Source organism: Aristolochia californica, unplaced genomic scaffold, assembly GCF_029961685.1.
Source record: "Aristolochia californica isolate CCGP_79_NKW_82.1479 unplaced genomic scaffold, dmAriCali1.0.hap1 SCAF_9, whole genome shotgun sequence".
Taxonomy (NCBI): domain Eukaryota; kingdom Viridiplantae; phylum Streptophyta; class Magnoliopsida; order Piperales; family Aristolochiaceae; genus Aristolochia; species Aristolochia californica.
Genome location: NW_027182290.1, coordinates 4,109,686 through 4,130,737, shown reverse-complemented (window position 1 = coordinate 4,130,737; position 21,052 = coordinate 4,109,686). Strand labels below are relative to the sequence as shown.

General features: G+C 35.9%; 2 protein-coding genes and 1 pseudogene across 2 annotated transcripts; 2 read left to right on the top strand and 1 right to left on the bottom strand.

Annotated features, from left to right (window-relative positions):
• Window positions 1–6,411: 6,411 nt before the first annotated feature.
• LOC137941656 (pentatricopeptide repeat-containing protein At4g33990-like) lies at window positions 6,412–8,062 on the top strand. Its single transcript, XM_068787159.1, has 2 exons — window positions 6,412–6,473; window positions 6,598–8,062. The coding sequence occupies exon 2, from the start codon at window positions 6,676–6,678 to the stop codon at window positions 8,056–8,058; it is 1,383 nt and encodes a 460-aa protein (XP_068643260.1). The 5' UTR covers window positions 6,412–6,473; window positions 6,598–6,675; the 3' UTR covers window positions 8,059–8,062.
• Window positions 8,063–9,895: 1,833 nt separating this feature from the next.
• On the top strand, window positions 9,896–13,170 carry LOC137941657 (zeaxanthin epoxidase, chloroplastic-like). The gene is made up of 6 exons (XM_068787160.1): window positions 9,896–10,001; window positions 10,101–10,175; window positions 10,280–10,380; window positions 10,482–10,597; window positions 11,460–11,671; window positions 12,032–13,170. The coding sequence occupies exons 1-6, from the start codon at window positions 9,909–9,911 to the stop codon at window positions 12,125–12,127; spliced, it is 693 nt and encodes a 230-aa protein (XP_068643261.1). The 5' UTR covers window positions 9,896–9,908; the 3' UTR covers window positions 12,128–13,170.
• Window positions 12,236–18,948, bottom strand: LOC137940226 (DNA glycosylase/AP lyase ROS1-like; annotated as a pseudogene).
• Window positions 18,949–21,052: the final 2,104 nt, after the last annotated feature.

The following is a 21,052-nucleotide window of genomic DNA, read 5'->3' as shown; positions in this document are numbered from 1 at the left end:
CTAAATCTAAATGGATAAAATTCTATCTTTTTTATTATTTTAAATTTAATTTGAATTTACTTTATCTCAAGTCTTAGGATTATTTTTCGTGAAAAGAAAAACTAAATTCACTGAATATTTCTTGTCTATATATGTGACAACTTAAATTCTTATATATATTTCTTTATTTATAGGGCCCATGTAATTAATTGACATAAATATTATTTAATCAAAATATTTTATTATGATAGTTATTGTATTACTATTTTATCATAGTAATAATTTATGTTATTTTGTGAATAGTTTAAGTTTTAGTCATGCAATAATAATTATAATAATTATTTTATTTATTTAAATGACTTTTAAATAAAGTTAAATATGTAACTAAATTTAAAATTATTTATATTTATTATTTAAACAATATATTTTATTATTTAATATATTTATTATTATTTTATTATATTATTCTATTGGGATTTATGAAATTACTGCCTTTTTTAATAACAAACCGTTATTCTATTTAAACATAAAAATTATTATTATTATAATTTAATCATTTATAATTATTCAGTTATGTTAAGTTAATTGAGTGCGTTAATTTAAATAAAATTTAAATTATTTTAAAATCAATTTTAAATTATTTATTTGAATTTTTTCTTCTTGATTACATAATTAAAATATTTTTAACTTAATTTAAGTTCTTATATTTATTAATAAAATAATATTATTTTATAATTAAAATTTGAGGATGTTGAAATTTTTTTTCCTATTTTACTTCCCTCTCTAGAACTTCATCTAGCTCTTAGATAATTGAATTAAAATTTTACAATTACTAAAGAACACAAAAAGTGAAGAGAAAAGATAATAAGTCTATATTTTATAATGAATTAAATTAATAATTTTATTTTAACTTGTAATTTTATTAATTTAGTGTAAATTAAAATCTATCTTATTTATTAATAAAATATCCTAATTAATTATTTATTATATTATATTACTATTTTAAGAGTAATAATTAAGATATCGTAAAAGTTAGAATTTTTAGGCATTATAAAAGTAACCATGTTTGTTTAGGCATATATTTTTTATATTTAATTAAATTAATATTTATATTTAATTTTGAAATTATTTAGCTTATTTTGTTAAATACAACTATCTTAATAAAGTGTAATCAATCAAAGTATTTTATGAGTAAACTCGATATCCACTTTCTATTACATTTTTCATTGTACACACTAACACAAGAAAATACTTTATACTACATTTTCCATTGAGCGCACCAACAAAAAAAAAGTAATTCACTTTCACTTTCCATTTCACTTTTATTTAAAAGTGCACTACCGCCCCCCTAAGTCATTTGGTAGCATGCAATTTATTAGATGTAAGGTTGTAAACGGAATATAAATGGAGCGGAATAAATTACTTCATATATTATTTTATTTGTTTAAAGTATATTTGTGTATGATATTATCAATATACATTAATTGTTTCGTATGTAATTTATTTATCTATTCATTGAACGTTGGAAAGGATAATTGGCTAAACAAATTAAATTAAATTAAAATTAAAATTTTAAGATCATAAAAAGGCCCCAAATGACAACTCCCTCGAAACAATAATTGTGATAGTGTTAATGTTATAAGACCCGGTCCAGACCAGACCGGTTTTCACCATTTTACGAAGGAATCACAAAAAACACAATTTGGATTGAACCGGTCTTCCCTCTCTCTCTTGCAACCATACGGACAGTCAAGGGTAGGAGTGGCTTCGAACCAAGCCGGTTCGCGAGCCGGCTCGGTTCGGCTCGGTTCGATTCGTCATTTATCGAGCTCGAGCACCGAAATCGGCTCGTTTACCTTAACGAGCCAAGCTTGACCGAAGCTAAGTTTGGTTCGTCGGCTCGCGAGCCGGCTCGAAATGAGTAAGATCGGTATGAATCGGTAACGCGAGCGAGCGGGGGAGTGGGAGCGAGAGCGAGGGGGGGAAAATTTTTCCTCCCCCCTCGTCACCGCCGACCCCTCTCATCGATTATTGTCGCCGTCTCTACCGCCGTCGTAGCTGTTCGCCGGCGTCTATACCGCCGTCGCAGCTGCTCGTCGGCCGCCTCTGTGGCCGTTCGTTCGATTTCTTCCTCTCCTCGCCGTCGCCTTTGTTTCTGTCGCCGCCGACTCCGTCGTGGCCGTCATCACCAACGATAGGTCCTCCCCGGCGCCGTAAACCCCTTCCCTCCGTGTTATCTTGGCGGAAAACCAGAACATGGGAGAAATAATCTCCCCCTTCCTCGCGAGAAAATCGCACGTGCGAGATCATAAAATAAAAAAATAAAAAAAAACTTTTTCCTCTGGAAAAAATTAAAAATAAATTTTATAGAAATAATTTTCTATAAACTATTAGTGTCTCTTGTTTTTTTAAATATTTTTCTAATTAAAATTTTTTATTAAAATTCATATAATTTTCTAAGTAAGATTTTTCGTACCAAGATGGGGTAGAAAACTGTATAGAAAATTTTTGAATAAGTATTTAACAGTTGATGCTGTAATACTTTTAGCATGAAGCAATTTTTATTGCAATTTTGTGTTTGATATTTTATTTAATTAAAAATTTATCGATAAGTATAATAATATATTAGATTGATTATTAATTTTTATTTATTTCCTTAGAAGAGACAATAAAAGGTCCATTTAAATTTCCTAAGAAAATTTTAAAATATTTCCTGTAATTTTCTAATAAGTCACTAATAATAATAAGATTTTATTTAAGGGTTTTTTTGGGAATATGTATCATAAGAAAAATATTTTTAGTTTTTCCTAGAATATAAATTTTTATCTAGGGGCACTAAGGTGGCCATAATAAATTATGGCCAGATTCAAAAATTACAAAACAAGCTAGACAACAATTGGAGTAAAAAATATTAATATTGGTGTATTTTAATCCATTATTGAAATTCAATCTTGAACCTCCCCTATCATTATATTTTTTAAAAATGTATGCTTAATTTTGTATATAATTTATTCAAAGCCACCCCTACGTGCGAGATCATAAACAAGGGAAAAAAAACTCTTTGTCCCTTCCTCATGGCTCTTAAATAAATTAAAAATATATTTTAGTAGAAATACGTTTCTAGAAACTATTAGTGGTTTTTTCAATAAATGTTGAAAATACATTTTTAATAGAAATATAGGGACCATTAGTGCCTCATATTTTTTCAAAATATTTTTCTAATTATAAATTCTTTTTAAAAAATCATATAATTTGCCAAGATGGGTTAGAAAACCATATAGAAAAATTTTGAATAAGTATTTGACAGTTGATGATATAATACTTTGAGCATGAGGCAATTTTCATAGCAATTTTGTGTTTGACATTTTACGTGATTAAAAAATGATCGATATGTATAATAATATATTAGATTAATTATTAATTTTTATTTATTTCCTTAGAAAAGGCAATAAGATGTTCATTTAACTTTCCTAAGAAAAATTTAAAATATTTCTTGTAATTTTCTAGTAAGTCTGTAATAATAATAGGATTTTATTTAAAGGATTTATAGTTTTTATTGTTGGGATTGTAAATTGATAGTGATATTTTATTTTATTTTGTTGTGTTTGATTATTGTATGGAGTTTATTTATAATGTTATGCATTGTATGGAGTGTTTAGATTATTTTATGGAGTGGAGTGTATAAACAATTTCATGAAGTGTTTATGGAATGTATAGACAATTTTATGGAGTGTTTATGGAGTGTTTATGTAGGTATTATGTATATTGATTATGCCCAATTTTAAGTAGAGGTCATGCCGAATTTTATACAAGTATTATATATATAGATTATGCTCAATTTTAAGTAAAGGTTATGCCCAATCTTATACACATATTATATATATAAGTTATGCCCAATTTTATGTAGAGGTCATGCCCAATTTTATGTAAAATGTATGCATAATTTTATATACATTTTATTCGATATATATTTTTTGAAAAGTTTTAAATGTATGTTGAGGCTCGAGCTTGGCTCGAACTCGTTGGGCTCGAGCTCGATAACAATTTTAGGCTCGAGACGAGGCTCGGCTCGAAGCTTGGCTCGAAATATTTAAATCAAGCTCGACTCGAACATAAGCAGGTTCGGGCTCCGCTCGGCTCGATGCCACCCCTAGTCAAGGGTAGGGGTGGCATTGAGCCGAGCCCAAACTTGCCTATATTCGAGCCAAGCCTCATTTAAATATTTTGAATTCGAGTTCAAGCTTCAACATTCATTTAAAATTTTTCAAAAAATTACATGTCTCGAGTTCGAGCTCCAACATACATTTAAAACTTTTCAAAAAATACATGTTAAATAAATAGTATATAAAATTATACATATATTTTACATAAAATTGAGCATAAGGGTGGCATCGAATCTAGCTAAGTCTAAACCTTCCTATGTTCGAGCCGAATTTGATTTAATGATTTCGAACTCGAACTCGAGTTCGAACCGACCTAGCCTCAAGCCTAAAATTTTAATTGAGCTCGAGCTTAATAATTTTAACCGAGTTCGAGCTCGAGCTCTAGCTGAGTTCGAAGTTAACTTATATTTAATACTCTATATAAAATATATGTCAAATAAATTATCTATAAAATTATGCATACATTTTATAAAAAAACGAATGATAGGGAAAGTTCGGGATTGAATCTCTATAATGGATTAGAACCCACCAATATTAATCTTTTTTACCCCAAATATTGTCTAGCTTATTTTGTAATTTTTGAATATGGCCATAAATTTACTATGACCTCCTTAGTGCCCCTCATTGAAAATATATATTCTAGGAAAAACTAGAAATATTTTTCCTAGGATACACATTTCCAAAAAAACCTTTAAATAAAATCTTATTACTATTAGAGACTTACTAGAAAATTATAAGAAATATTTTAAAATTTTCTTAGGAAAGTTAAATGGACATCTTATTGCCTCTTATAAGAAAATAAATAAAAATTAATAGTTAATCTAATATATTACTATACTTATCGATAAATTTTTAATTAAATAAAATGTCAAACACAAAATTGCTATGAAAATTGCCTCATGCTTAAACTATTATATCATCAACTGTCAAATACTTATTCAAAATTTTTCTATACGGTTTTCTAGCCCATCTTGGCAAGAAAATCTTACTTATAAAATTATATGATTTTTTAACAAGAATTTTTAATTAAAAAAATATTTTCAAAAAACATGAGTCACTAATAGTCCCTATATTTCTACTAAAAATGTCTTTTTAACATTTATTTTAAAAAACACTAATAGTTTCTAGAAACGTATTTCTACTAAAATGTCTTTTCAATTTCTTCAAGATGAATCAAACAAAAAAAGCCAAATTTCTTCAAGAGGACAAAGTGTTTTTTTTTAATTTGTTTATGATACGAAATCGATTTTGAGAGGGGAAATAATTTTTTGCCCAACTTAGGAAACTCTAACTATTAGCTGGTTTTTTGCCAAGACGACAGGGAGCGAAGGCGCGGTGCTGACAACGATGAAAGCGGTGGCGACAGAAACAGAGGAGGCGAAGAAATCGGAGGAAGAGGAAAAAATTGGAGGGGATGTAGCGGCCGACAAGGAGCTGTTGACGTCGACAGAGACGACCAGACCGATCCCGCGACTCAGCCCATTAACGAGCCGGTTCGCGAACTTTCGAGCCAAATCTTGATTCGGTCGAGCTCGGCTCGTTAACTCAAACGAACCGATTTTGGAAGGGATATCGAATCGAGCCGAGCCGCACTCGAGCCGCTTGCGAGCCGCAAAGGGGAAATGGTCCTGCTCTCCTCTAACCTCTTCGCCGCACGAAGTTCCCCTGCAAGTTCAAGATGGGGAAAAATATTTGTCCAATTATTTTTATTTTTTTCTTTTGTTATTTTGCCTCCCCTGGCAGTTCGTCGCGCCGGGTGAATCTGATTCCCCTTTCTACCCCGCCATCTGTAATTCGCCCGGGGACGGGACACTTGATTTCTTTGGCGGAGTAGGATCTGTTCTTCATGACTGATCATACCAGGTGCTTTTTTTTTCTCAATTGGTAGTCCGATCGACAGCCGTACAGATTGGTTTGAAGCCTTTGCTCTCTGATTTTTCATTGATGAAGTTTATTTTCAAAGACGATGACTCTCTTTCGTTGTCGCCATTTTCAAGCTCTGTCTAGATGCTCTAAATTCCTTGTATTTCAACGCTCATTTCAAGCTTATTCTACCTTACCTGCCGCAAACTCACTCAGGAGTTCAATAAATCGCCACGGAAACGCCCTTCAAGCTGTCAGTTTCAATCTTCTCTTCTTATCTTGTGCCAAAACTGGTCTTGTCAGACCTCTACACGCGCTCCTCCTCGTTTCTGGTCGAGTAGAGGACATTATCCTGTCAACCAAACTTGTCAACCTGTATGCGGATACTAAAGACATTGTCTCCTCTCGCCATGCATTTGATCTGATTCCAGAAAAGAATTTATTTTGCTGGAGCACTATGATCTCTGGGTATGTAAAAAATGGTTATTATTGTGAAGCTGTTGATTGTTTCTACGAACTCGTAACTAGTAGTGAACTTTACCCCGATTCCTTCATTCTTCTTTGCATTTTGAAATGTTGTGAGGGATTGCAGGAGGGAACGAAAATCCATTGTTGGGTTTTGAAGTTGGGATATGAAAATGATGTCTCTGTTGGTGGCTCTTTAATCCGCATGTATACCAAATTTGGTGTGGTGAATAGTGCTTGCGAAATATTTCATCAAATGCCAGTAAGAGATTTAGCTGCTTGGAATGCAATGCTGTCTGCCTTTTGTAGGAACGCCAGTCCTGTAGAGGCATTGTCTGTGCTTCAGGAGATGCTGTTAGAAGGAGTGAGGATGGATGATGCCACTGTTTCTAGTGTTCTTTCTGCATGTGCACCAATAAATAATCTATTATTGGGGAGATTAATACATGTTTACACAATAAAATCTGGTTTGGCTTGTTACGTTTGTGTCTCAAATGCTTTGATTAGTATGTATGAAAAGTTGAGTTGCATAGCGGATGCCCACCAAATTTTTGAATCTATGGTACATAGAGATCTAGTGACCTGGAATGCTATAATTACTGCTTACAAACAGAGCAATGATCCAACAACTGCTCTCAGTCTTTTAAATGGGATGAAAGAAGTTGGAATTCAATTTGATGTGCCAATTCTAGTGAGCTTGGCATCTTTAGTGGCTCAATCTGGAGATGTTGAGAGTGCAAGATCCGTGCATGGTTTTGTTTTAAGAAGGGAATGGATTTTGGAAGATAACTTTTCTGGAAGTGCTCTTGTTGACATGTATGCTAAATTGGGTAAAAATGATTATGCCAAATATGTCTTTGATGGACTGACTGCCAAAGATGTCATTTCTTGGACTGCATTGATCACAGGCTTTGCTCAAAATGGGCTTGCAGATGAGGCCATTGAGCTATTTCGAACAATGGCTCAATGTGATGAAGTAGTAGTAGATGAAAGGGCCTTTGTAAGTGTCCTACCTGCAATCTCGCATGTTCGAGCCTTGCGTGAGGGGGTGACAATTCATGGGAGATCAGTAAGGCTCGATTTGCAATCTAACATGTTTTTAGGGACATGTCTTATAGATATGTATGCCAAATGTGGGAGAATAGATGAGGCAGTACAAATATTTGAGGAAATCCCTGGCAGGAATGCGGTCATGTGGAATGCTATCATATCTGCCCATGGGATTAATGGGAAAAGTGATAGAGCTTTTGTTCTCTTTCAAGAAATGCAGGAAGAAGGTGTTAAGCCAGACCAAGTCACTTATGTTTGTTTATTGTCTGCTTGTAGCCGTGCAGGTTTGGTTGATGAGGGCCAAAATTGCTTCAATATGATGTTGAAAAACCATGGAATTGAGCCAAGTCTGAAGCACTATGCTTGTATGGTAGATTTACTTAGTAGGGCTGGGCATTTGGATGCTGCCTTTGAATTTATGAGGGATATGCCATTAAATCCTGATGCCAATGTATGGAGCTCACTTCTTGGAGCTTGTAAGATTCATGGAAATGCCAAAGTGGAAGGTTTTGTTTCAGATGATTTACTTCAGATCTGAAATAAGGATGCTGGCTATAATGCTTAACTGTAAACATCGTATATGCGGAAGATGTGGTAGATGCATAGGAGTGGACAAGTTGAGACTCCCGAATATGCAAAAGAGAGGAGGATTGATGATGACTCCTGAATGGAGTCTATGCAAGTGAGATTAGATGAGTGTTCCACTGGGAAATCTCACCACGATCTAAAGATACATATGAGAGCTGGAAGCTAGCTGGTTCAGGTGAAGAGTCTGTGCACCCAGTTGAGTTCAAAGAGGAGGAATATTCTCATGAATCACTTTGAGGAGTCTTTGATGGCTTTCCGATCACTGTGCTACTAGGACTCTTATCCTATCCATAACTTGCAGGTTTGTTTTTGTATTCATAAATTAGAAGAGGTTATTGAGCAGATTCAGATTGTCAATGTTGGAATTAGCTCTTGAGGATGTTATTAATAAGAGATTGGTTATATGTGCAGTTACAAGAGAGAAATTTTGTAGTATTAGAAATAGTTTGGCAGAGATGGATGACAGGAGGATCACTAAATGGGAAGTGATCAATGAACATCAATCAAGGCCTGTTATCAAAACTTGGTAGTTTGATGATGTGTGTGTAGCTATTTTGATTCATAATTAAGCCGGAGCAAGGACGCAGATAATGTAGGACTAGGGAAGTAAGTTAAACATTTAACATGCTTGTATGAAGAAATAAACTTTCTTCATTCCTTCTTTGCTGATGTGATAGTCATCAAAAAGAGTTTACCATAAGTTGATAGCTGAGATTGGTTTAATGGAGTTTTTTGGAGGTGTTGACTGAGCATTTTGGAGACATGCAGGTAGTGGGTTCTTGGAAGTTGTAACTGACAAAATTCAACTTTTTGCTGTGATCTTGGTCATGTATATTTTTTTCAAACATGATTGATTTAGTATCTTCTCTGTATTATCAAACTTTTTGTTGATATCTCTTTATGTGATAATATCAAACTTATTTTTGACTTCATTAATTTCTTCGAGCTGTGGAAAAGTCCGACAATGATGATTGTTTTATGGTACTGTGCACTTTCACTTTTTGCATGCCAATTTCATATAATCTCTGATATATGTTTGTAGGCATATACAAAATAAATTCAAAAGATATCCTAACTGTTATATCTGGAAACAGGCTACCTTAGTGATTTGTGATAAGAATGCCCTTCCAGGCCTTTTGTCACAGTGATGTGAATGTTCTTTCTCACAAATAGAAATGAACTAGATACTGAAATTCCACATATATGGAAAATCAGGCCATAGTAGTGATTTTGTGATAAAAGTGCCCTTCCAGGCCTATGTCACGGCGATGTGGATGGTGTTTCTCACAAATGGAAAGGAAATGGTTACCTTGTAAACCTATAATACCTATTTATTTACTTGTTTACCAGTGGGTAATTGGGTGAAATGGCAGGTAAGAATCCCTTTCTCGTTTGAGATGGAACGTTGATCAAGTGATTGTGGAACAGGTATCATAGGGGTAAGTCTTTATGTGTTTGGTTTTTTTTCCCCATTTTCTCAAGAAAGAGCACAAACGACAGGTAATTTATTTTACACTGCTTCAATTAATCACTGTCTTCTTCAAAATTCACTGCTTGGACTGTAGGTGGTCAGTGGTGGCTGAACTATATTTCAGGATATAATCCTTCCAAGGTGGTACACACCAAATGTTGTGGAGCTTTTTTGTTACATGAGAATTCTGATGAAACACCAAAAGTTGACTTCACATGGGATAAATAAACTAGTATTTAAAAATTTTGTCTACTTTCAGGTGTATCAAGTTTGACACGTTCACTCCTGCAGCAGAAAGAGGACTCCCCGTTACAAGGGTTATAAGCTGAATGACTTTACAACAAATATTGGCCCAGGCAGTTGGTGACGATCTTATTATGAATGACAGCCAAGTTGTTGATTTTGAAAATGATGGGAAGAAGGTGATTTAATGCTAAAATATTTCTTTTCACTTTACCAAATGTTGTACCTTCATCTACCAGTGCAACTTTCCTCACTTATTTCAACATGCTATGAATCAGGTTACGGTGAAACTAGAGAATGGACAATCTTATGAAGGTGATCTGCTAATTGGTGCTGATGGAATATGGTCAAAGGTAGTTTTCGGTGCATTTGCTCATGTTGTTTTCCTTATTTTAAGGAAAAAATTGCTTGACATAGCAGCTGGAGATCAACTGATAGCAAATTTTATGCACTAAAGGTCCGGAAAAACTTGTTTGGGCCCTCAGAGGCATCCTATTCAGACTACACTTGCTACACTGGCATTGCAGATTTTGTGCCTCCAGATATTGAAACTGTTGGGTATGATATCCATATCTGAGTGTTTAGTTTTTCATTAATTTTATTTTTCATGTTTTAATTAAGATTGCACACCACGTTAACATAAATTATTGTCCTTGAAGGTACCGTGTATTTTTAGGTCACAAACAGTACTTTGTTTCTTCAGATGTGGGGGCTGGAAAGATGCAATGGTATGCATTCCACAAGGAACCACCTGTTGGTGTTGATGTTCCGAATGGTAGATAAGATTCTTCAGTTTCTTCCTTTTTGTTTTACTTTTAATATTGCCTTGAGTACCTCATGGAGAAAAGTGAAAAAGCATTTTAGGGACTAAGTTAACAGGTAAAGTTATTAGTATGTCTGTGGTTGAAATAGAATGGTTTGATATGAAATCCATTCTATTTAGCTCAAGAAGTATCCATGTATAAAAGCTGATGCGAAGTAGAATGTGTTTAAATCTTAGATCACAAAAAGCCTGTATTTGATGAGCTAAGGTGCTTGAGCTATCTCAGAAGACTTGAAAAGGCACAAAGTGGCAACTCAATAAATGTTTCATATGAATAAAAAAAAAAGTAGTCCAACTTGTCCAATTTGCAAACCTCAGTATTTGTGGATACCTAGCTAGAGTATGACCTTTATAAATGCTCTTGTTGGGATTCTCTTCTCTCATCTCATTTCTGTCAGAGCAACTGTGAAGCAGACTACTATTTTTTGTGGATCTGAACATTCTTATTTTATCTCTTCTAGGTTTGATATTTCCTTTTTAATGTTACTTCTTTAGTTTGCATCTTCATGCTGCTTATGATTGTGTTATTGATTACATGCTTGGACTTGTCGGTTGGAGTGAACTATTTTGCCACTCAAGAGCCCGTCAAATAGAATTCATCTTATATCTCTCATCCAAACTTAAAAGCTCAAAATGCATCTGAGATGGCAGTAGTTCTATCTTTATTACATGGGACCAACTCGCATTAGTTAAAAGTCCTTGCTGATTATGCAGATTTTTCCTCCATCCATACTATGATTTAGCTATTTAGACAACATGAAATACACCTTTCACCATCCACTCCTCTACGCTAAACTACTTTTGTATTGTCCAGGTAAGAAGGAAAGGCTGCTCAAAATATTTTCAGGGTGGTGTGATAATGTGATTGACTTGATATCTGCGACGGAAGAAGAGGCAGTTATTCGTTGTGATATATACGACAAATTCTCTTCTTTGACTTGGGGAAAGCGTCGAGTAACCTTGCTTGGGGATTCTATTCATGCCATGCAACCAAACATGGATCGGGGTGGCTGCATGGCTATTGAGGTATTCTCTCCAATCTTTCCACCTTGAACCAGCATGATTTCTGCAATATTTGTTGGTGTATATTTAAAATGATCCATATCTTAGTAGATAGTTAAGAATAGTGGAACAACTGGTTTATCAAAATATGTATTCAGATGGATGGAAATCTGCAGCTACATTAATTATGGTTATCATTTTAGGAATTTTGAAGGAAAATACCAAAGTGATAGTTGATATCCTTCAAAACCTTGATGTGCTAGAATCCAATTGATTTGATATAGGTGTTTCATTTTCTTTGGGACTTTGTGCGGCAAAGCAACTAAACTTTATCTTAGTTAGTATATGATTCGGATATTTGCTGTGCTACTTTCAATTTCATAGGATGCTTATCAGCTTGCTTTGGAACTTGAGAGAGCATGGCAACAGAGTGTTGACTCGGGAACTCCTATTGATCTTCCAACTTCCTTGAAGCGATAACTTTCTTCTGTCATTGTCCTTAGAACCTCTTCATTTGAGCAGAGATGAAAAAAACCCGTGTATAGTAGGGTAGGCCCTTGTATTCTTTCTTTTATGCTTTGTTTCTTTTTACAGTAAATTGGCAACTAGTACAGTTAAGCAGGTCTCATCTAGTGATAAATCTGAAAGAAGACAAAATAAAGTCGTCATTGTTTGAATCTGAATACAGAATGTGTTCATCTAATATTGTTATTGTCCTACCTCTACATATAGCAGAAATAGATGCCCCAACATAGACCAACCGTCTGGGCAGGTTCCATAGCCATGCCCTAGGCACATCAATGGGCAGACTGGTGATCGGCAAACACCTGTTCGAATAAAATCAGACAGCACCATTCTTATCCACTGTGTAGGGTAGGGAGCTCACAGAAGTGTTAGACAATGAATTCAAAGATAAGATTAATGAACTTACCTCGTTAACCTGAAAATATGTGCCATTTAGTGGAAAACTGCCTCTCATTGTGGTTCGGCATGGCATCTTTTAAAGAAGTTTATTGCTGTATCTTACTGCATATAATTTTCACATACTTACAATGTACATATTGCATGTTACTCAAACATGTGACTGAAAGAATTTGTACAGATATGCAGACTAGCTTACCAATAGTGTAGCCCTGACTGTTTTGGCTGTTGCTTCTCTTACGCCATGGCATGCTGCACATGTCTCCATCTCACAAAGTTTACCAGACTCTTGTGAGCTGCAGGATGTTTCTGGCGGTTAGACTGATTGTGCACTTTCTCCTGATATTAAGTGTTTGAACAAGTTCAGTCTTCTAAAAGAAAGATGAAACTCACAGAAATGCTAGTTATGGATTCCTTAATTCACTAACCGGGTGCCCATATGGAAATAAGATATGGACAGGGATCATCTGGCTCTCTCGGTTCCAACTGCCAATCATAAAGCTCCAAAGATTAATAGTACAAATTGAATTAGGTGTTAGTGAATGGAATTAAGTAGCTTACCTCGTTTAGAAGAATGTGCGAATCTGGAACTTCGTAGCTGCAGCCAGAGAATGAGGAAAATATCATACATTAATCTTAACTTTTCATGTTATTGGATCTGCATTCAAAATTTTGGAAATGAAAACTCTACTTCAGTACCGTACTCACACAAGGTGCATTGTTCGCAGTCGCTTTACATTCTTTAGCTTGGGCATAGGGTTTGAAGCAGCTTCCGGAGCTAAAGTCACTAAAGCATTTGACACTTCTCCATCTTGGAGGTCCATACTGTCTTCATGCAAGTTGCAGAGATTAATTGTAATAATCTCATCAGCATCATTTGTCTGGTAAACAGAATCCTCAATATCAGGACAAACCTCTGGGTCAGAGGTAATTGTACTTTCATGTGCAGGTGAAGCCGGTTCTTCTATCAAAGGTTCACATCTAGTTACTCCATCATCATAATGTGAATATGAGGCTGACTGTAGTTGAGGTAGTGGTACCGAGTGAATGAGCTCTTCATGGTCCTTCTTTGAGTCACTCAGGGGAAGAAGAGTTGATGGACTTGAGCTCTTTTCCCCTGTACCAGGCAACCCAAACTTTCCACTGATATAGGCTAAGTGTCAGTAACCAAGTTTTCAAGTTATGGACAACATGACAGCATAAAATTTTAGTTTGAATAAAATTGAATTGCAGAATGGACGAGGGGGGCAGCTAGGTGAGTTTTCTTTCTCTTATTTACTTTCTTTGGCATGTAGAAGAGATTTTTAACTAATAATCCAATGGAGCATGGTTTGTCTGCCCAATTGGATGGCTCTGTTATGAGGAACAAAAAAGTGTTGGATCCTAGATGGGTAGTGAGGTTACATGCTTTGCTGAGCAAAGTTGAGAAGTGGCAAAGTACCATAGTGAGATTTTAACAGTTTTTATCCTTTTTGCTCCTTCAAAAGATTAGCAATCCACGAGAATGTATACAGACCTTGCACATGAGCTAGCAAAGTGTCCACACTCTGCTCTCATTGGACAAACATGGCATTTGGGGCTTCTTTTTGTACAGAAAACCTGCAAGGGAAAATCTTGAATCACTAAAAGTTCACTCAGATCAATCACATCTTAAAGCAAGTGCATTAGAGAATGAATATCACTTAATAGATTAGTAGAAGAGAGTGGATGCCTTCCCAAAGGTAATCATTTGATAATGCAACTCATACTTGCCATCATGCTAGTATGTTAAAATCTCTCTTTATTATCTGAAATTATGAAATCAAATAATCTGCAAAGAGTAGCTTTTATGGGTTTACAATTTGTCTAGTTTACAAAGCTGTGGCCAGAGGTACTTCTGAATTGAATTCATCATTGGGAAGGTTTATATTGACTAATCGCTTAGTATAATCACCCATTAAAATCAAGATACCTACTGTTCCAGAAGATGCAACTGGACACTTTCAGGCATTGGTTGAAGAGGAACCCATCCCAGTCTTACACTAATACGACCAACATTTGTATCAACCTTAACAAATACAGAAAACCAAAAATGAGACCAAAGTTTTCTTTTTGAAACTAGTATATAAGAAATACAATTTATTTACAAAACTTACAGGGAAAGCATGATATCCAAGTGCCAAAAGGCGAACACATTCAGCACTTTTCAGGCCCAGTCCCCTTATACTCCGCAAGTAATCTCTGAAAAATTGCATTACCTCGTTTTAGTGCTCTTTCTGGACTACTTCCACAAAGAAGGGCTCATAATCAATTTATAATTGAATACATAATTAGATTTGCTCTTACTTTGCTTTGTTTGGTTGGACATGTCTTAGCCATTCCAAATCCAAGCTCCCATGTTTGCTGATCAATCTATTTAATCAACAAACTGGAAATTTGAAGTTTATCTTCGTCTCATGCATCTATATTATCTTCATCTTCGAAATGGGTATTACTGTGGATAAGTTCATCTTTGAAATATTTGAAATGGGTGTTAGTGTAGACAAGTTCATCTTCATCTTCATCTTCGAAATCTAAAACCATTGATTTTATTAATTATAAAAATGAGTTAATTAAACCACGTGCTTGAGTTAACAATATTTTAATTACCACTATTAAATCACTAATACAATAGAGTAAATAAAAAATAAATATGATTAATGAATAAAAAAGTATTATATGAATAACATAAGATAAATTTTTTACATGGTATTAATTAATAATATATGTTCACAAAATTAAAAGTAATTAATTAATCAAATGCATACTTTAATTATATTTTATTTATTAGAGACTTACATATGAAGTTTAATATAGTAATAAAATTGAACAAAAATAATAAATAAATACATATACAACTTTATTAATAACCTAAAAGAAAGATTATTCAAATAACGAGTTCATGCCTTTAATATTAAAATCATCAAGTTACAAGTTTAGTACATATGAACGACACATGTTCAAAAGTAATAAGATACAACCATCATTTATCGTTCCACATGGAAGTCGATATGGCATCTCGAAATTGTGCGGCTCTTGTGGATTCTAATGCACTGCCTCCGAAAGCTTGTTACTAGGCTACCCTCATCCTCAAGACCATCGCAATCGTCGCATCCCACCCGAACCCACTAGTGTTGATACAACTCGTTATCGTTTGGTATGTTTTCTTCCATGATCTTGTTCGATTATTCACTTGCTCAACAATTTTTTTATTGACTGCGTCTTCATTGAGCTTATTAACACAATCCATATAAAAATTGATCTTTTTTATGGACCAAAAGTGTGATATATTTCTAATGTTCTTTGGCCTTTTTTATCCATTACTATCATTGTTTTAGTTCTTTTTTTCAGACTTGTCGTGGTTTCTATTGAGTATTTCCAGCCTGGCTTTGGTGCGAGGGAAGTTGCACTAACCGTGCAGCTCCATCTCTACCACTTCCAGTGACACACTCAAAGAACCACTTTAAAGGTACAAACTGTGTTTTCAAAAGAGCTGATTAAAAAATCTGTACCTTTTAGCTGCTCCATATATCCAAAGCAGTGCTTCTAACAAAAATGAGCGACTTGGTATTCTCTCATTCAAGTTGCAGGCACCAGCCGAGTTTTACTTATGAATTCTGAACCAATTATTGAGATAGTTTACTAAAAATGTTGAACAACTCTGATTCACTGATTCACTGATTCACAAAAAATAAATGTTTGATTTTATCTCTAGTTAATCTCTTGAACCGTTTTAAGTATGCCCTAAAAATAATCCCTAACCCGAATCAAGAATTTAGACCCTAAACCGTAACCCTAAATCCCACAATTATGCACAAATAACCCCCAATTAGGCACTGAAAATAAAATTAAATCAAATGAAACACTAATTTAATGAAAAAAAATTAGGTTTAGTCATACCTTTTGAAATTTGGGGAAAATCGAAGCGGAAGGGTGAAATCGATGCTGAATGGGGAAATCGATGCCTAATCGAAGTAGAAATTAAGCAATCGATGCCCAAATGTCAAAATCAAAGAAAATCGAAATCGAAAAGGGGAAATCGAACGAAATTGGAAGGTATTTTAGGGGAAAGGAGAATAGAGAGAGAGAGAGAGAGAAGGGAGTGGGAGGCTGAAAGGGAGAAGAGAGGGAGTAGAGAGAAAAGAAAGGGAGGTCGAGAGGGATAAGAGAGAGAGAGAGAGAAGCAAGAGAGAAAAAACAGAGAGCGAGTCCGAGAGAAGAGAGGGAGGCAAGGAGACGAGAGGGGGGGTGTGAGAAAGAGGGCGTGTCCGAGAGCCGGAGGCCAGAGAGGAGAATCCGAGAGAAGAGAGGGAGCAGAGACGTCGGGGGTGCAAGGAGATGAGAGAGGGGGTGTGGGAGAAAGGGTGGAAAAAATGGAAATGAGGACGCGTGAGAGAAGGGGGTGCGAGGAGAGAGAGGGGAAAAAATCAATCGTGGTGCGCGTCCTTCATTTGGAAGAATGGGAAAAATGGTCTTCAACGAGATGAAATTTTTTATAACGTGGAGACAAAGGACCGCTTCATCCCCAGTATCCAGATGAAATGTCATCTGCGCTCCACTAACGACTTCAACTGATGAAGGGCATAATGTGGTTGATCTTCATCTCGGACTTCAAGTTGACTAACCCCCCCTTAGGAATTCCTGAAGTATTAAACAACACCAATGAGTGACCAAATTCTGGCCTTTTGTAGTGACAAAACTACAGAAATGCTGAGAGATAGGAAGGTAATGTTCTCTTAAGGATACCTTTATTTTCTGTGAGACCACATTATGTTGTCCACGAAGCTTAATGGCATCAACAACTTCACTGACATCAGCAACCCTTACTGCTTCATAATCCAGTGAATCCATTACAGAAGCATTTCTTTGGCTTTTCAGTTCCTTGCAACATGCCTCTTTTCTTAAATAATCCCAATCAAATTCCTCCTCCTCGTTCTTTTCCTTCCTACCATTACTTTTGTTTCTGGGTTCGGTGAGCTTCCCTTTGACACTCTGTGATGAATTTGATTCATCTACTTTCCACAGCACTACTTCGTCATTCAAGCTGCGTTTTTTGCTATTTTAAATCTCTTCTTTTGATTGCACAGGCTGCACAATAATATTACAACTTTGAGCAAATGCATTTATAATACTGTTAGGGAATCTCGGGGTTTGAATAGTCAAGGGACATATTGGAAATTTTTGGTTTTCTTTATGAGGTTGGCATGTGGAACACTCAACCTCATTAAATCTTACTTTTACCTTATATCTCCCTCTCCCGATGTTTATCATCCTCGTTGTGATTTTTCGATAGTGAGAAGTGAGAAACAGAAACAAGGTTTTGATTTCCTTTGAAGCTCTTTGAAGGACTGATTTTCAGAGAGAGAGAAATCTTTGTGCTTCGAGTGAGAAGCTCTTGTGCGACCAATACAGTGAGAAACTATTCTTTTCCCATCGAGACGTTGCTGTAGAAACAGAGTTTTCTGCTTGCCGTCGTTGTGCTGCTCCGACGCTATGTGATTCCTTTCAACGGGTGTCTTTATCCTCAGTGTAAAGTGAGAGAGACCAGAGAAGGAAGAAGGGTGTTGTATCCTCAGTGTAGAGGGAGAGAGCGAAGGAGAGGAAGAAGGAACGCCTTCGCGGAGGCGTTGTTTGGTTCGTTTATTACTGACTGTGTGCTGTTTGGTTTTGTGTTGTTTCTGACCGGTGCTATTTGGGCGTCGACGAGTCTCAAGATCTTTATACAGGTTATATTGTTCCTTTTACAGATCTGTATTTATTTATCTGCAGTGGTAGATTGATGTATGGATTGTATGTGAAGGAAATTGTAAACATTGAACTATATCCCCTATAAAGAATTATCATCAGCAGTTGTAGACGTAGCCCGATTTGGGTGAACCACGTTAAATCTGTGTATTTAATTTTGCTCCCTCGGTATAATCTGATTTGCATAATCCTATCAAATTGGTATCAGAGCTAGGTTGTATAGAAAATCAGATTTGAGTGGGAGCAATGGCTGTAGATGAAGGGAAGTTAAAGATTGAAAAGTTCAATGGGCAAATTTTGGTTTTTGGAAAATGCAGATAGAGGATTTATCTGTATGAGAAAAATTTATACCTACCACTTGATGGAGTGAAAGCAGACAATATGAAGGATGAAGAGTGGAACCTCCTTGATAGAAAAACCCTTGGATTTATCTGACTGTCGTTATCCCACAATTTTGCATTTAACATAGCAAAAGAGAAGACCACAATAGGTCTTATGAAGGCTCTCACCAATATGTACGAGAAATCGTCAGCCTCAAATAAGGTGCATTTGATGAGGCGACTATTCAATTTTTGGATGACAGAAGGAGCATCAGTAGAAGATTGCGAAGGGTGCATTGGTGGTTGCACGAGGAAAGAAGAGTGATACTCTCTATATGACAGTACAAGCATGTTGTACCATTGCTACTACAACAAGCAACCAAGGTTCCAACCTATGGCACTAGAGACTTGGCCACATGAGTGAGAAAGGAATGAAGATTATGCATTCCATGGGGAAACTATCAGAGCTACAGTCAGTAGAAATTGATATGTGCGAGGATTACATACTTGGAAAGCAGAAGAGAGTTAGCTTTCAGACACATGGCAGACCTCCGAAGAAGGAAAGGCTAGAGCTCGTGCATTTTGATGTTTGAGGGCCAACAACTGTTTCATCCATTGGTGGAAAACACTACTTCATGACATTCATCGATGATCATTCACGAAAGGTATGGGTTTATTTCCTAAGTCACAAGCCTGAAGTGTTTGATACCTTTAGAAAATGGAAAGCCATGGTTGAAAATGAAACAAGACTTAAGATAAAAAAGCTGAGAACTAATAATGGTGATGAATATAAAGACACTAGATTCAAGAAGTTCTGTTATGATCATGGGATCCACATGGAGAGAACTGTGCCAGGTACACCTCAGCACAATGGTGTAGCTGAGCCTATGAACAGAACTTTGACTGAGAGAGCCAGAAGTATGCGTATACAGTCAGGCCTACCAAAACAATTCTGGGCAAAAGCAGTCAACACAACAACTTATTTGATCACCTGAGGTCCATCAGCTCCATTGGAGTACAGAATACCAGAAGAGGTATGGAACGGAAAAGAAGTAAGACTCTCACACCTTAAATTTTTTGATTGTATGACGTATGTGCATATCAGTGATCAAGACAAGAATAAGCTTGATCCCAAATCCAAGAAATGTACCTTCCTCGATTATGATGAGGATGAGTTTGGATACCGCATATGGGATGATGAAAACAAAAGGGTGATCCGCAACAGAGATGTGATTTTCAATGAAAGGATGATGTACAAGGACAGACATACTACAGATGACAATAACTTAGTAGAGAGTGGGCCAATATATGCAGATGTGGATGATGTCCCAGATAATTCTGTAGCAAACCCTCAGCTAGAGGGATCTGTTGAATAGAATACTGTACAACAATCCGACTTATCACAGTCCCCTGTTCTAGCTCCGATATTGAGAAGATCTTCTCGACCTCATGTGCCTAATAGGAGATACATCAATTATCTACTATTGACTGATGGAGGAGAACCTAAATGCTATGAAGAGGCATGTCAGATTAAAGATGCTAGCAAGTGGGAGCTTGCTATGAAAGATGAGATGAATTCTCTAATCTCCAACCAGACATGGGAACTAGTTGAGTTACCCATGGGGAAAAAGGCCCTCCATAACAAATGGGTGTATTGGGGTGAAAGAGGAGCACAATGGCTCTAAGAGATACAAAACCCGATTGGTTGTCAAAGGATTCCAACAGAAGGAAGGAATCGATTACATTGACATTTTCTCTCCTGTTATGAAGCTCACCACTATCAGAACAATGTTGAGCATTGTTGCCATTGAAGATCTCTATCTAGAGCAGTTAGATGTGAAAACTGCATTTCTTCACGGAGACTTGGATGAGGAGTTATACATGTATCAACTAGAAAGTTTATCAGAAAAGGAGAAAGAGAATATAGTGTGCAAACCCAAAAGAGCCTGTATGGTTTGAAACAGGCTCCAAGACAGTGGTACAGGAAGTTTGATAGTTTCATGCATAAGGAAGGTTTCTAGAAGTGCAATGCTGATCACTGTTGCTATTTCAAAAGGTTCACATCCAGTTATATCATTTGGCTATTTTATGTCGATGATATGTTAGTAGCTGGGTCAGATATGGATGAGATCAGAAACTTGAAGTGGTAATTGTCAAAAGAATTTGACATGAAGGACTTGGGTCCAGCTAAGAAGATTCTCGGAATGCAAATCACAAGAGATAAGCAAAGTGGAGTATTGCAGTTATCTCAAGCAGAGTACATCACTCGTGTTTTGCAGAGATTCAACATGAGCAATGCCAAGCCAATTGGCACACCCTTGGACAAACACTTATGTCTATCCAAGGACCAGTCTCCTTACACGGAAGAAGAGAGAGAACTCATGGATAAGGTTCCCTATGC